The sequence below is a fragment of the Bufo gargarizans genome, chromosome 7 (genome assembly GCF_014858855.1).
Source record: "Bufo gargarizans isolate SCDJY-AF-19 chromosome 7, ASM1485885v1, whole genome shotgun sequence".
In the NCBI taxonomy this organism is placed as follows: domain Eukaryota; kingdom Metazoa; phylum Chordata; class Amphibia; order Anura; family Bufonidae; genus Bufo; species Bufo gargarizans.
This window is the reverse complement of record NC_058086.1, coordinates 45,904,216-45,920,965: the sequence shown is the minus strand read 5'-3', so window position 1 is coordinate 45,920,965 and position 16,750 is coordinate 45,904,216. Positions and strand designations below refer to the sequence as shown.

Here is a 16,750-nt window from a genome sequence, read left to right as displayed (position 1 = left end):
CCCACCCTGCTGCTCTGGTCCCAGTTTACTCTCAGGTAGTGGTCACCCGCTATCAAGGCAGTGACCACTGCGGCCAATCACTGGTCTGAGTGGTGATGCTGCAGAGACCGCAAAGGAGTGGACAACCCTGTTAAAGCTTTCCCAGTATTTATAAGTGTTCGGGCTCAACAATGCCTTTAAATTCAACACATCGACTTCTATGGGCCAAAAATGAGTGTGAACGAGCCCGTATGTTTACAGTTCGGCTCTGTCTCATTTATTAATAATTATTCCCAGTAAATTATGTAAAATCGGAAGAACCCCCCCCCCCCCCCCCCCCCCCCTTTTTTTTTTTTTTTTAAAGAGAAATCCAGCTCATACTGCAATGTCCTGGCTAAATTTCATCCATAGCTTCAACCTCTCGCTGAGGTCAGGGGTGTCTGACTCGGGGGATTGTGAAACCTGCAGGTTTGTTCAGACTCTTCAACTCTTGCTCACATGTGAAATCCGGGTCAGTATTACACACAGGGCTCACGGTCTCCACACGCGTGCTCGACTCTTACATCACGCTCATAGAATTCAATGGAGAGAGCTGTCACCGCATTTCCATTCATTCTCTGTGGTGGCCATGGACCCACGTTCTGGGGACTGACCCACACGTCAGGCATTTATGGCAAATACCATCCACGTCTATGGGGGAAATGACCCCTGTAAAGTAAACGTCCATTTATTTTTATCTTAATGGGTCCAAAATTTTATACAGCCACCACTAGAGGGAGCTCACTACATACAGATTATACAGCCACCACTAGAGGGAGCTCACTACATACAGATTATACAGCCACCACTAGAGGGAGCTCACTACATACAGATTATACAGCCACCACAAGAGGGAGCTCACTACATACAGATTATACATCCACCACAAGAGGGAGCTCACTACATACAGATTATACAGCCAGCCTAGAGGGAGCTCACTACATACAGATTATACAGCCACCACAAGAGGGAGCTCACTACATACAGATTATACATCCACCACAAGAGGGAGCTCACTACATACAGATTATACATCCACCACAAGAGGGAGCTCACTACATACAGATTATACAGCCACCACTAGAGGGAGCTCACTACATACAGATTATACAGCCACCACTAGAGGGAGCTCACTACATACAGATTATACAGCCACCACTAGAGGGAGCTCACTACATACAGATTATACAGCCACCACTAGAGGGAGCTCACTATATACAGATTATACAGCCACCACTAGAGGGAGCTCACTACATACAGATTATACAGCCACCACTAGAGGGAGCTCACTACATACAGATTATACAGTCACCACTAGAGGGAGCTCAGAAGATTACTACATACAGATTATACAGCCACCACTAGAGGGAGCTCACTACATACAGATTATACAGTCACCACTAGAGGGAGCTCATTACATACAGATTATACAGCCACCACTAGAGGGAGCTCACTACATACAGATTATATAGTCACAATTACAGGGAGAGCTCACTACATTGCACAGTAAGTGTCCCCATGTTATAGTCACTTTTTTTTATTTCTTATGCCTATAAATTCACATCTGAGCATAGAATTGTTACCTTGCTACCAATGATAGATCTAACTTCATCATCTGGTGACGTGGGGGTCCCAGAGATATCAGGATTGCTGTTGCTAAGGCTTCTGGAGCGGTTCAAATTAAGGCTTGCCGGTCTGTTTGCTGTCCGAGCCATTGTGGCGTAGTGCATTGACCCTCCAAGGCTTCCGGGCCCTGTAGGAGAAATTAGAACATAACAATAGTCAATGGCCGTGTTCTTTCCCGTCAGTATGGTGAGAAAACCCCTGCACTGAATATGGGAGGAGCATTAAACAGGTCATTCATTTCAATGCAGCACTCCTAGAGGAGACAGGAGGAACTGCAGGACTGTGGCTAATTCACAGGTAATACATGGATGCTAACAGTTGCCTGTGGTCATACAATGCTGCTATCTGAATGGAGTACTAAGCGGGAGATGTACTCCACCTCCCCTATAGTCTTCATATGCCTTGATAGGACAAATAAAAAGTGCACCTCTTTCTTTTAAAAGGTAATAATCTAGTACTCAAATTATATAAGAAATTAAAGGGTGTGTATACTTTTGCAACCAGTACATCTAAAGTAAAAATATGAAGCAGCTTTGCAAATTCTTTAAATAAAAAAAAAAACTATTTTGCGTATGCAGCTTCTCTGCAGACCAGTGTGTTTCCGTGGTTACAGACTACAAACAAACGCTGTGTGCAGTCAGATCCCGCAATTATTTATTTTTGCACTGCCTCCCTGTTGTCTGACACCATGCAGGCACTCCGCTGTGAGCACAAAGAAATATAATTTCCACCATTACGTTACCTGGCGAGGGTGAATTGGGGTCGGTGTTTGGGAGCCTGAACACATAGTAGATGTAAGACGCCAGGAGACTGTTCCTTCCATGTTGGTCCTGATTTCCCTCCAGGTTTTTATGGAGTCTGTTTGTGATGGAAGCCATTGCTTCAAATGACGCTTGACCTAAGTTAACTAACAAGAACAGGTATTTTTACGGCCCGAGGAGAGGATTCGTCACGAGAAAGTCTCCGTCCATTAAACGTGTGAAGTCTTTATCCCCCCCACACACACACGCTTACACAATCTCATAAAACGTTATGGACGCGGCTGTACTGGATCGGCCATTAATTTTTATCTAGCCAAAACCGCAAAGGGTTTACACTTACCGATCTGGCCGGAAATGACTGGCGGCCTTACGACCAGAAGAATCAATTTGTCAAGCAGGAGGTGGAGGAAGTGCACCACCGGTTCCAGCTGAGCCGAATTCAACCCCAGGATGCTGCTCTTCAGCTCACTTTCCAGGTTATTTTCCACGATCCTTAAATCCCCAATCCGAACGGGGAACATGTGCTCATCCAGTGCGTGGACCAGGGCGAAAAACTTGTCCAGGTACGAATCCTAAAAAAATAAATAAAAAGAAGACATAAATCCGACTTCTTGGGCCACGCCCCTATCTCACCGGGCCACACCTGTTTGCAACCTAAATGCACCAAAAAGGTTATTATTATTATTATTAAAGCGCCATTCATCCCATAGCGCTGTACATATGATAAGCGGTGCACATATGATAAGCGGTGCACATACATAATACAGACAATTTCACTAAGCATGAACAAGACGAGGTACAGTCTGGTACAGAAGGAGAGAGGGCCCTGCCCGCGAGGCTTACAATCTACATGGTATGGGAGAAGGACACAGTAGGTGCGGGTGAAGCGGGTCATGGCGGTATAGAGGCAGCAGGGTCACTGGTTGTAGGCTTGTCTGAAGAGGTGGGTTTTCAGGTTTCTTTTGAAGGATTCCACTGTCGGTGAGAGTCTGATATGTTGCGGCAGCGAGTTCCAGAGTGTGGGGGATGCACGGGAGAAATCTTGGAGTCGATTGTGGGAAGAGGTGATAAGAGGAGAGGAGAGAAGGAGGTCCTGTGAAGATCGGAGATTGCGTGTGGGGGTGTATCGGGAAAGTAGCTCAGAGATGTGGGGGGGGGGGGGGGGACGGGGGGGGGGGGGGGCAGGTTATGGACCGCCTTGTATGTATTTGTTTGTATTTTGAACTGAATTCACTGGCCAATGGGGAGCCAGTGAAGGGATTGGCAGAGGAGTAACAGGGTGAGAGGGGGATTAGTTCGGCAGCAGAGTTGAGGATAGATTTTAGGGGTGCGAGAGAGCTAGATGGAAGGCCACAGAGGAGAGTGTTGCAGTAGTCCAGGCGGGAGATAATGAGGGCATGTATAAGCATTTTCGCAGATTTAAAGTTAAGGAAAGCGCGGATGCGGGAGATGTTTTTGAGTTGGAGGCGGCAGGTGGTGGAAAGTGCTTGGATGTGCGGTCCGAAGGAAAGGGCAGAATCCAAGGTCACTCCAAGGCAGCGGACTTGGTTGACCGGGGAGAGTGTGCAGCCATTGATCGTGATAGATAGGTCTGTTGGGGGGGTTGAGCAAGATGGTGGAAAGAGGATGAATTCTGTTTTATCCATGTTAAGTTTTAGAAAGCGAGAGTTGAAGAAGGAGGATATGGAAGATAGACATTGTGGGATTCTGGATAGTAAGGTGGTGATGTCTGGACCAGAGAGGTAGATTTGTGTGTCGTCAGCATAGGAGTGATACTGAAAGCCATGGGACTCTGTGAGCTGTCCCAGGCCAAAAGTGTAGATAGAGAAGAGCAGGGGTCCTAGGACAGAGCCTTGCGGGACACCAACAGAGAGGGAATGAGACGAGGAGGTGGTGCGGGAGTGGGAGACGCTAAACGTCCGGTCTGTGAGGTATGATGTGATCCAGGAGAGGGCCGGGTCAGTGATGCCAAGACTTGAGAGAGTTTGCAACAGAAGGGAGTGGTCGACAGTGTCGAAGGCAGAGGACAGGTCAAGGAGAAGGAGGACAGAGTAATGGAGAAGGCAGAGGACAGGTCAAGGAGAAGGAGGACAGAGTAATGTTTTTTGGTTTTGGCTGTTAATAGGTCATTGGTGACTTTGGTAAGGGCAGTCTCAGTCGAGTGGTGGGGTCGGAAGCCAGATTGTAGCCGGTCAAAGAGGGAGCAGGAGGAGAGGTGAGAGGACAGTTCAGAATGGACATGTTGTTTAAGTAGCTTTGTGGCAAATGGAAGAAGTGACATGAGGCGATAACTGGACAAAGAAGATGGGTCAAGTGAAGGCTTTTTGGGGATGGGTGTAATGGTAGCATCTTTAAAAGCAGAGGGGAAGACACCAGAGGTTAGTGATAGGTTGAAGAGATGAGTTAGGGCTGGGATAAACACTGTGGTGAGGTTAGGGATGAGGTGGGATGGGATTGGGTCAAGTGCACAGGTGGTCAGATGAGATCTGGAGAGTAGAGTGGAGAGTTTTTCTTCTGTAATGGTGGAGAAGCGGGTTTTGGGAGAAAAGGACCGAGCAGTTGTGTAGAGGGTCTGTGGGGACTGTGTAGTGAAGCTTTCTCTGATGTTGACCATCTTTTGTTTGAAATATTTGGCAAAGTCCTCAGCTGAGAAGAGAGGAGAGGGTGGGGGCACTGGGGGACGGAAAAGGGAGTTAAAAGTATTAAAAAGTTGTTTAGGGCTGTGGGACAGGAAGATATGAGAGATGAGAAGTCGCCTGCTTTGCATCAGCGAGGGAGGATTTGAATATGAGGAGGGATTGCTTGTATGTGGTGAAGTGATCCTTAGAATGGGATTTCTTCCATCGCCGCTCAGCAGCCCTGGAAGCTTGTCTGAGTTTTTTGGTCAGGTTGGTGTGCCAGGGTTGTCTGCTGATTTTTCGGGTTTTATTGTGTGTGAGGGGGGCAACAATGTCCAGAGCTGTACTTATTGTGGTGTTATATAAGGTGGTGGCAGCATCTGGGTCTTGGAGGGAACAGATGGTAGAGAGTGGGAGAACAGAGTCAGAAAGCAAGCGAAAGTCGAGATGTTTGAGGTTCCTGTGGGGGTGTGCTGGTGTGTGGACCGGGGGGGCTACAGAAGAGACCAGTGAAGAGAAGAAGAGTAGGTTGTGGTCGGATAGGGGGAGAGGCGAATTAGAAAGGTTAGATAGGGAGCAGAGGCGGGAAAAGATCAGATCCAGAGTGTGACCATCTCTGTGGGTGGGAGCTGAAGACCACTGTGATAGGCCGAAGGAGGAAGAGAGTGACAGGAGTTTAGAGGCGGCCGAGTGGCATGTGTCAATAGGGATGTTGAAGTCACCCATGATGATAGTGGGGATGTCTGCAGAAAGAAAGTGTAGGAGCCAGGTGGTAAAGTGGTCAAGAAAGATGGTGGCTGGGTCTGGGGGGCGGTAAGTGACAGCTACTTGAAAGTTGGAGAGAGAGTAGATGCGAACAGAGTGTACTTTAAATGAAGTGAGCGTAATGGAGGGTGGCAGCGGAGTTGGGCTGAAGGAGCAGGTTTGGAAAAGGTTCCGAACTTTGACACATTTTACAAGGGCTCAGCGCAATTCATTGTGGGAAGAGGGGGGAGGGGGAATTTAATAACCTCTGCACCAGTTCTCTAGTATAAAAAAATAAATACAATAAAAGAAAACCCACAAATTTGGCAAATGTCATTTCATGCACTAAAATGTGCAACTTTTTGAAATTCAAAAAAGTGGGCGTCACTTGTGGCCTCGTCAGCTCAACTGATTGATCATAATTCATGCTGGAAAATGGGTGTAAATCATAGTTCAAAACTACACCTGCACAACTATGGATAGATATCCGCTTGCCAAATATATCAGAAGGCGTGCATTTCTTAATTCTCGAGGCATCTAACCTCCAACTGAGTCTTACTAAATATGCCCCCATTGATTTACTAAGCAAAATTCATGTGACTCCAAAAAGTCTTATATGCGGTCTGCAAAATTTATTATGGATTTAGATTTTTTTTTTTTTTACTTAAAAAGGGGGCATGGCTTACATCGCCACATGAGCCAAATTTATTGAAGGCATGCTCTATCATTGTGGAGCAAAATACTGGTGTCAAGTCAGCCGTAAGGCTACTTTCACACTAGCGTTTTTGCTGGATCCGGCAGGGTTCAGCAAAAATGCTTCTGTTACTGATAATGCAACCGTCTGCATTCGGTTGTATTATCTGTAACATAGCCAAAACGGATCCGTCATGAACTCCACTGAAAGTCAATGGGGGACGGATCCGTTTTCTATTGAGTCCGATTGTGTCAGAGAAAACGGACCCGTCCATATTGACTTGCATTGTGGGTCATGATGGATCCGTCTTGCTCCGCATCACATAACGGCAAGAAATCCGCAGCTTTCTGGGGTTTGCTCTCCGGTATGAGAACGCAACCAAATGGAACGGAATGCATTTTGGAGCTCTCCGATCTGTTCAGTTACGTTTTGTCCCCACTGACAATGAATGGGGACAAAATGGAAGCTTTTTTTTCTGGTATTGAGACCCTATGACAGAAACGCTAGTGTGAAAGTGGCTTAACATGCTTAGCATAATGCCCAAAATGTATTTATCACAGCAAAATCAGACTACACAGTTAGTTTGTAGTCTGTAACCACGGAGACACAGGTCTGCAAGAAGCTGGAGAGATTAGTAATGAAAATTAGTAGGAAATTTGGTTCATTTTATGTTTGTATTTTAAATATTTTATAGTATTAGTATGCATAACCATATACAGGTCAGTATGAAGGCAGCCCTGTCATCAGTAAGAACATGGCTGAAACAATTAGCAATGACTGATGTTAAAGGGGTCTTCCAAGTGTTTTATATGGATGAGCTATCCTCCGTTCATCAGCTGTGTCACGTTCATAGGACAATACCAAGTATAGCCGCTACACAATAGATGGCGGGGTGCTTGGTAAGCTGAGAGGAGGTCCCTTCAAACAGCTGGTTGGCGGTCTGTGCTGAGAGTCGGAGCCCCGCCGATCAGACACTTTTGACCTATCCTGAGGATGGGTCATTGGTATAAAACGCTCGGAAATCACCTTTAAGTGAAGCCAGGGAAATAATCGGACTGCTCCAGCGCACTTGGCGCAGCCTTATATTATATGATCATTTATCGTCTCAGATTGCAGATTACAGGAATTTTTATCTTACGAGGAGGGATTTATTGTGCAACTCACCTGTGTGTGAACTGATGACACGGAGACGACCTCCACGTTGAACACTCCTTTATGATTGTCCACCCATTTCATTCCAGGTAGCGGAACCTAAAAACCATAAAAACATTGAAATAATCCACACGCTCCATATTTTTATTTTCATTTAACCTCTTCCTGCCCTGGGCAGTACATTTATCATACTGGCAGCTGGTTCAGTAGATATAAGCACATGCACCATCAGCAGTTTTGACATGCAGCCGACACTGTGCTGCAAGAGTAAGAATCGCAGCCAACTCCAAATCCAGCTGTTTAACTCCCTAGAGGCCAAAGTCAATAGCAACAGTGGCATCTAAGCGGTTAGACAGAGGGAAGAACTTCCCTCTGTCACCCCAATGGTGCCCCAGTGAACATGATGAAGGGTTCTGATGGGCTTCCATGGCCTAATAATGGCCTTCAGGTCCACCGTCTTTGTAGACTTCTTAGGATGCAGGAGTATTTCAGTGTATTACATCAGGAATCAAAGAATTGCATGGTCAAGTCCCCTAGTGGGACTACAAAAAACCGTAAGGCCTGTTTCACACTGCTGGCAGGCGGTTCCAGCATAGAATGCCGGGAATTGGCGGACAAAAAAACACTACATGCAGCGGTATTTGTCTGGCCAATTCTCAGCATATTTGGCGAATCGTGCCCAGATCACCATTTTAGTTAACGAGGCCGGACAGCATTCCGGTAGCATCTGGCAATACCGGATTCGGCAGGCTGCTCTTGGCCGGAACAACCTGTCAGATCAGCAAACACAAATGTGAAACAAGACTATAAAGAAAAAGGTTGCAGAATTTTTTTTTTTACCTTTTTGTTTTTTACCTTTTTAAAACACGAGAAAACTAGAGTGGGGTTTTTAAAAATGTATTTTCATTGTGAATAGTGTTGAGCGAACTTGTGTTTTAAGTTCGGCATCGGGTTATCGATAACCCGAACTTTTGACGCCAAACTTAAAACACAAGTTCGCTCAACACTGATTGTGAATAATTAGTAAAGAAAAAAAAAGAAAAAATTATAAACTTTATTAAGTTGATATCGTAAAAACAAAAACCTGAAGAAAAAAAATGGTGGAACTGCTGTTCTCATCCATACAGGATTTGTGCTGGTGCCTAATAAAACACATTGCCACATGTATGCGTACAGCTTTCTTTCAAAATGCGGAGATAAAAAAAAAATGCAACATCTGGTTAAAGGGATTCTGTCACCTCCCCTAACCCAAAAAACGATTTTAAAGCAGCCATGAAGCACAGCTTACCTTGATTAGGCTGTGCTCTTTGATCTTGTAATCCGTCCAGCAGTTTCTTCAAAAAACGACTTTTATTGATATGTAAATGAGTCCTGAAGGTGCCCAGAGGGGCGTTTTGTTCTTCTTAGAGAGCCCAGTACCGCCCCTCTTTCAGTGCCCAGCCCGCCTTCCTTGCACTGTCTAACCGCCGCCCCCAGCCTGCCACAGCCTCCCCTCCCTCACGCCGAACGAAGTCTCGCACAGGCGCAGTACCCACTGAGGGGGCCCAGTGACATCCGATGTTAGCTCTTCCCTGCTGACTGAGGGAAGAGCGAGCATCGGACGTCACTGGGCTCAGCGCATGCCCAGTGACGAGGATGAAGCTCCTGCCCTCAGTCTCCTGCTGATCGCACAGGCGCAGCCCTCAGTGGGTACTGCGCCTGTGCGAGACTTCGTTCGGCGTGAGGGAGGGGGAGGAGAGGGAGGGGAGGCTGTGGCAGGCTGGGGGCGGCGGTTAGACAGTGCAAGGAAGGCGGGCTGGGCACTGAAAGAGGGGCGGTACTGGGCTCTCTAAGAAGAACAAAACGCCCCTCTGGGCACCTTCAGGACGCATTTACATATCAATAAAAGTCGTTTTTTGAAGAAACTGCTGGACGGATTACAAGATCAAAGAGCACAGCCTAATCAAGGTAAGCTGTGCTTCATGGCTGCTTTAAAATCGTTTTTTGGGTTAGGGGAGGTGACAGAATCCCTTTAAATCACTATAAAACACAAAGGTCATGATTATAAGCACTGACCTCCGGGGACAGCACCGAGTACGCCTGCGGCGGCTTCTCTAAGGATACGGGAAGACAGAACTGTCCAGTTTTTAAGCGGCCGTTCTGGAGCATCGGTATCCACTGCGGGAAAGAGAAGACAATGACTGTTACAATGTATCCTCTGGGGACAGCTAAAATGTATCCACATGACAACACTCCGCACCGTATAGCCAACTGGGGTCTCCAGTGGGGTGTTCTGCTTCTGCTGGCAGCTGACGTGGTAGAAGGTGAATAACAAGTGGTGATGATCCGTTAATGTGGCCGGCAACCTGATCTTTATTTCTTCGTGGAAGTCTGGAGACCTGGAAGGGGAGTTAATTAAGAAAATGATGTTCATTGCTATCAACCAGGGTCTAGAAGTGCAACTAATGCAGCACCGAGTTGCGATCTTTTCACTGCAGTGGCATAATGGATTTTGCTGCTGTCGGGCAGCATGGACCGCCTGCGCATAAACTGCAGACATCCAGACGAGAGCATGCACAACATCTTCTTCTCTTCACTTTAAGACCCTAAAATGAATCCAGGAGACACAAAGTATCTGCAGGACGTCTGTAGTTTATTTACATTGGGTCCATGCTGCCCTGCATTTTATTTCCTGCAACTCTTTCAAACAAGGGTTACCCCCACGACTGCAAAAACACAAGACCTCACCGGTTGTGGTAGACCACGGCTGTGTAAGCTTCTTTTGAAAATTCTGGACAACTCGATTTTCCAAAGATAACCTACAAATGCAAAAGGAAAAACTATCAAAAAGAGAATGGAAAAGGAAAAAAGAACCACCACCACTCCCCCCCCCCGGGCATTTAAAGGGGTATTCCCACCAGAAGTGATGTGCTCAGCTATGCTCATCAGTGCCTTAGAATGGAGTGGCAAGCTCATGCTCAACCATAGTGCCATTTAATTCCTAGCCATGGTCTGGAGGAAAGGAGGGGGGGGGGGGGGGGGGAGGTCACACCCCCAGCGATCCAGAGGGTAATACTAGATGATATGAGCTGTAGGTCGTAATACCCCTTTAAATTAAAGAAGTGTCCTGCCCCTGGCACCCCCAAGCAAATAGCTAAAGGAAGTCATGGCCACCCAGACATAAAGGTGTTAATACACAGTGGATATCTGCACTGACTAATGGGGAGGGGGGTCCAAAGAAAGGGGGTGGCGGTTTAGGATATCCGTACACCTTAATAAGAGTATAAGGGCAGGAGTTACCTCCATGAGACCCCCCCTTTAAGCAGGGTTTTTTTTAGACTATGCAGCCAGATAGGTCCGGTGGTCACTTACCGGCATGGCATTATTGGGATCTTCTCCGCTCATGAACTGCACTTTCACTGTAATGTTCCTCGCTGACCCTTGGCGATTTGCAAAATTAAGGCTTTGTGGATACACGTACAGAATATTCCTGTGGAATAAAAGAAATTACAGTATATGACAGCCGCACGCCAGGAGATGTAATGCGCTGGAAGCCCAAGCCGGACACCACTGAGGAACACACACAATCCAAAAAGTACCATGATGTCATAGTAAATAAAAAAAAAAGGCAGCAAGTTCCAGTAGGTGGCGCTGTGTCTCTAAAATGTATGTAAAAATTCTGTTCAGCCATTTTTTGGTTATAGGCATATCAGGAAAAGCTGGCGACAACCAATATCGCATTCGTTACAGCTCCCTACATGAGGTGCCAACCCCCTGAAGGTAAGTCTGTCTAGCCCTCATACTGAACCGCCATTCAGGAGAGAGGGGGACCTCAATGGTCGCCAGTCTCATACCGACCACTGCTCCCAGGGTCTATGCATCTGGTGCTGCAGCGATAATGGGCCCGACTACTCCCCACATTACCACTGCAGCCAATCACCAGCCTCAGAGGTCACCAGGGGCAGCTGGACATACCATTGCTATAGTACTGGTCTCGCTACACCAAGGACGCACCCGTCTACCTCACTTGACTTCTCAGGTCAGTGAATTGCTGCAGCGATCACATGGAGTAGTCAGGTCCTTCATTGCTGCAGCACCACAAACAAGGAAATTAAGCAGGGGAGTCTTTTTTTTTTTTTTTTTTTAACCTTCCCAACATTCAACAAAATTTTGGGAGTCTAGATAACCCCTTTTAAGCGTGCAGTATAAAGCAGATAATGCTCTGGCGTGGTAAAAAACGAATGAAAGATACATGTAGCTTGGACAAACTGAGCCGGCAAATTAGACAACAGGAGATATGATGATCCACACAACAGTACTATGACATAACGGGACATTCCACTTTAAATCAGTCTCCTTCCCCCTCTGGCAGCTCACAGTATAATCCCTTGTTACGTCCCCTACAGAAGGAGTCTTCTCAGCTATCCTGCCATGTTACCACAGAGACTCTGCTCCTCTCCTGACAACCAGGGCAGAAAGCTATTTCTATTGGCTGCCCTGCAGTGAACGCAGGGACCTGGTAGAGCGACTGAGCATGTGTGTCCACTAGCACTTAGCTCAGTAGACGGACTTGTCCATTGCTATACACGTTGATCTCTTCTTGCTTTCAGTGAATGGGAACATTACTGTTTACATCCAGGGATGAAAACCGACTGATACAAGAGTGTAGTTTACGACAAGAATGAACTATGCTACAAGGTAACAAGCTGGGCCCATGCATGAACAGCACATGTACAGGAAAGGTCTTCAGCCTATAGCGCTAAGTGTTTCCATTCACTGACAGCAAGCAGAGTCCTTGAGTATAAAGGGAAACTGGAACAAAAAGTCATTTAAAAAGTTGAAAAACTTTTTATTAAATGACGATTCATCTCCAGTTCATAAATCCAATTTTTACATAACTTATTAGAAAATTCTGAGTTAATGGGGGAGGGGTGTCCGAACATTCAGGACCGCCACGTCTTGGCCACAGAGGGGGATGGTTACAAAGAGCATTCCTCACTCAGGAGCACTCAGCATGTTTATGCATTACGCAGACAGTCCACTGATGTCAATGAAAACTGTGTAATACTTCATTTCTCCTGTGGGAGTGCTGCAGGGAAACTGAACACTTCCTACAGATTAGAGAGGATCGCTGCAGCTTTAAGAAGAACTCCCTCCATGTCTCCCTCAACAATGGTGGCAAAGTGGATGATGCTTATGCAAATCTGCATAAAACTGGGCGTGCCAGTATATTTACGGGTGTCCTCTCTACGACCTAGGGGAGGGATTTAAAAGTGTTCACTGAATGGGAATGTAAATGATGGGGGGCGTGCACCCTCCAATTAGATTATTTAATATGCATGTACAGTTTGGGGCAACTGACCCAAGAAATGTGATGCCGGCGGAAACCAGGATTCCCTGAGAGATCAGCGGCGCCATATGCATCATGTTTGCACAGACACATATAGTATGTACGATGCTGCATTCAGCAGGCAGGGAAGTCGCCTCATTTTCATCATTCCCATAAGACGCTCTCGTCTATGCCGCGCTGTGACTTCTCGTTCTGTCTGGTTTGCAGAAATGGGTAGAAGACATGAGGAAACCCTCAAGAATAGAAACTTCAGCGATGGCGAAATCCACGTACGGGTTGTGTCACATATGTAACATGTCCTGATGATCAAAAATCCACAAATCACCAGGCAGATGTAAATTAGAAATTTTCCTACACTTCTGTGAAGGCAAAGAAGAAAATGAGAACTGTGAGGCTTACAGGATCTGACGCGGCTTCCCCGACGCTCAGCAGCAGATGGCAGACTGTTACTGAACACTCTGCAGTCTGCACTGTATTCAGAGACTATAATCCAAGTAAGAGACCTGCAAAGCACTGGCAGATCCTACATGTAAAGGGACTTTTCTCCAAAACAGCGCCACTCTTGTCCACAGCACCATTCAAGCAACTGAAATACCAGATATGGACAAGAGTATTTAATCTCTGAAACGTCTTGAAGGTTTTAAGTCCTGATCTTAAAGGGATTTTTGACTATCTGTTACCAGGAAATTGACTGCTATACCCCTCCCTCTTATTCTTGATCGATAGGGCTGGGTTCCTACATCTTGCCTGGTCCCGTCAATCAAGAAGGAGAGGGAGTAGGGCTGCAGTAAACTATTATTTCAGTAATCAAGTATTTTATCGATTTTTTATGACCAGTAAGAAAAAATGAATTAATAAACAGTTTTCCTTTATAAAAACTCATTAGACCCCCTGCCATCAGTCCCCAACACCCTTTATTCCCCCCTGTGCCATCAGCTCCACTATCCCCCAGTGCCTTCAGCTCCACTATCCCCCAGTGCCTTCAGCTCCACTATCCCCCAGTGCCTTCAGCTCCACTATCCCCCAGTGCCTTCAGCTCCACTATCCCCCAGTGCCTTCAGCGCCACTATCCCCCAGTGCCTTCAGCGCCACTATCCCCCAGTGCCTTCAGCGCCACTATCCCCCAGTGCCTTCAGCGCCACTATCCCCCAGTGCCTTCAGCGCCACTATCCCCCAGCTCCACTATCCCCCAGTCTTCAGCTCACTATCCCCCAGTGCCTTCAGCTCCACTATCCCCCCAGTGCCTTCAGCTCCACTATTCCCCAGTGCCTTCAGCTCCACTATCCCCCCAGTGCCTTCAGCTCCACTATCCCCCAGTGCCTTCAGCTCCACTATCCCCAGTGCCTTCAGCTCCACTATCCCCCAGTGCCTTCAGCTCCACTATCCCCCAGTGCCTTCAGCTCCACTATCCCCCAGTGCCTTTCAGCTCCACTATCCCCAGTGCCTTCAGCTCCACTATCCCCCAGTGCCTTCAGCTCCACTATCCCCAGTGCCTTCAGCTCCACTATCCCCAGTGCCTTCAGCTCCACTATCCCCCAGTGCCTTCAGCTCCACTATCCCCCAGTGCCTTCAGCTCCCACTATCCCCAGTGCCTCAGCTCCACTATCCCCCAGTGCCTTCAGCTCCACTATTCCCCAGTGCCTTCAGCTCCACTATCCCCCAGTGCCTTCAGCTCCACTATCCCCCAGTGCCTTCAGCTCCACTATCCCCCAGTGCCTTCAGCTCCACTATCCCCCAGTGCCTTCAGCTCCACTATCCCCCAGTGCCTTCAGCTCCACTATCCCCCAGTGCCTTCAGTTGCACCGCCCCAGTGCCATCAGCCCCTCCATGCCATCCATTGCCAAGTCCTCCACTCCCCCAGTGCCATCAGATCAGCCCCTCCATGTCCCCCACTCCCCCAGTGTCAGATCAGTCTCTCCATGTCCCCCACTGCCATCAGATCAGCTCCTCCATGTCCCCCACTGCCATCAGATCAGCTCCTCCATGTCCTCCACTCCCCCAGTGCCATCAGATCAGCCCCTCCATGTCCCCCACTCCCCCAGTGTCAGATCAGTCTCTCCATGTCCCCCACTGCCATCAGATCAGCTCCTCCATGTCCCCCACTGCCATCAGATCAGCTCCTCCATGTCCCCCACTACCCCAGTGCCATCAGATCAGCCCCAAAAAACTTGCATCAATGATTTTTCTATGTCAAATTACTCGATTCAATCGAGTAATCATTTCAGCCCTAATAGGGAGTGGCCAGCAGAGGAAGTAGGGGGAGCAAGGTTGCACAGAATGGCTTATGCCCACCCTCAGTGCACTGAACTGCTCATCTGCATATGAATTAAAAGCACTTTTGCGCCAGAATGAAGCAATGGATTGCTAAGTGAAAGGTATCACTACTTTCAGCTGAGCTAACCCTACCAGGCATTGCGCTGGTGCAACAGTGAATTTCCTGGTAACAGGTTCCCGTTAAAGTGGTGATTCCATGATTAAGGTACAAAAATTTAAATCAGACCCATATAGAACACGAGAATCTCTTTGCAACAAAGTTAGTAAGTGTACTTTTACATTAGCATTCTTGTTTTCCAGTATGGAGTTCCGTCACAGGGGCTCAATACCGGAAAAAAGCGGATCAGTTTTATCCTAATGCATTCTGAATGGAGAGCAATCCGTTCAGGATGCATCAGTTCAGTCCCTCTTACATTTTTTGGGACGGAGGAAATACCGCAGCGTGCTGCAGTTTTCTCTCCGGCCAAAAACAATTGAACACTTCCCGGAATGCCGGATGCGGCATTAATTTACATTGAAGTGTATTAGTGCACGAGCCGGCATTAAGTGTTCCAGCAAAACGGATACTGCGCACATGGGATTGCGCAGTAAAACAGAGGGCAGTGCACATGCGCAAGACTTGGGAAAGCAAAGCCGAATTGCGGGCTGTCACTGAAAGGCAAGAGGGGGCGTGGTTACCTTGACTTAAAGCAATGAGGCCGCTGCCCTCTTGACTTCAAGCTGACATGCAAATTAGCGCGGAACGAGGATAAAAGATCATTTTCTGACCTTATGCAGCATCGGACTGAGGGATGAAGAGTATGATTAGTATCACACTGCGGGCTACCCTGAGGTACTGCTGGCGGGTTTACATGCATTTAGAAGGTGACCGGTCCCCTTTAAGCTTTACACATACATTTTATTGAATAACTCAGTGGCTATACAATTTTTTTTTGTTACATGCAGTTCCAAAAGTATTCAGATCCAGGTGCTGGATTGAAAGAATGTAGATGTAAAATGTGTTTAATCATTAAACAATAAAGTTAAACTGTGATTTACGGTATTGCATTTCGTGGTTCTTAGGGCTGTATCAGTCAAGTGCGATGTTCACCTCTAGCTGGGGACACGTGTTCAGTTTTAGGACACTGGCTCCCACACGCGCTATAGAAGACTTAGCATTATCCCATTGTACTTTGAGTGAGCTTTGAACATTTGGACGAGGATAAAAACAAATATGTGGATTATCACTACTAAGGGGAGGTGAATGTAACATGGTAACGAGGGTGATACAAACGTATCAAGGAGGATGATACAAACAAGTCAAAATTAGACCCGATGCTGCACAATGGCAGAACCTGGCATTGATACCCCATTCACCTACCCTCCCCTAAAGTCCAATAATAGGCCTCAGACATCTATGGAGGTGGTTCAGACTACAGCTTACTCCTAGGTCCCATGTGATGAAGCTGTAGTCCAATGTCAAGAACACATCAGCCGGCATGACTGTACACAGAATTGCCACCATTGCCAGGTAGGAAAATCATGGGAGATTTCC

At 47.1% G+C, this 16,750-nt stretch overlaps 1 protein-coding gene across 7 annotated transcripts in view; it reads right to left on the bottom strand.

Annotated features, from left to right (window-relative positions):
* DOCK7 (dedicator of cytokinesis 7) overlaps positions 1-16,750 on the bottom strand; it is a 143,157-nt gene that overhangs the window by 67,238 nt on the left and 59,169 nt on the right. For all 7 annotated transcript variants that reach the window (XM_044301167.1, XM_044301168.1, XM_044301169.1 and 4 more), the window contains exons 15-22: positions 10,965-11,082; positions 10,341-10,411; positions 9,853-9,991; positions 9,669-9,770; positions 7,626-7,712; positions 2,746-2,977; positions 2,387-2,551; positions 1,602-1,771 (exon numbers count right to left, since the gene is read on the bottom strand). In XM_044301167.1, coding sequence (XP_044157102.1) covers positions 1,602-1,771; positions 2,387-2,551; positions 2,746-2,977; positions 7,626-7,712; positions 9,669-9,770; positions 9,853-9,991; positions 10,341-10,411; positions 10,965-11,082 — 1,084 coding nt within the window. The remainder of the gene's footprint in view (positions 1-1,601; positions 1,772-2,386; positions 2,552-2,745; positions 2,978-7,625; positions 7,713-9,668; positions 9,771-9,852; positions 9,992-10,340; positions 10,412-10,964; positions 11,083-16,750) is intronic.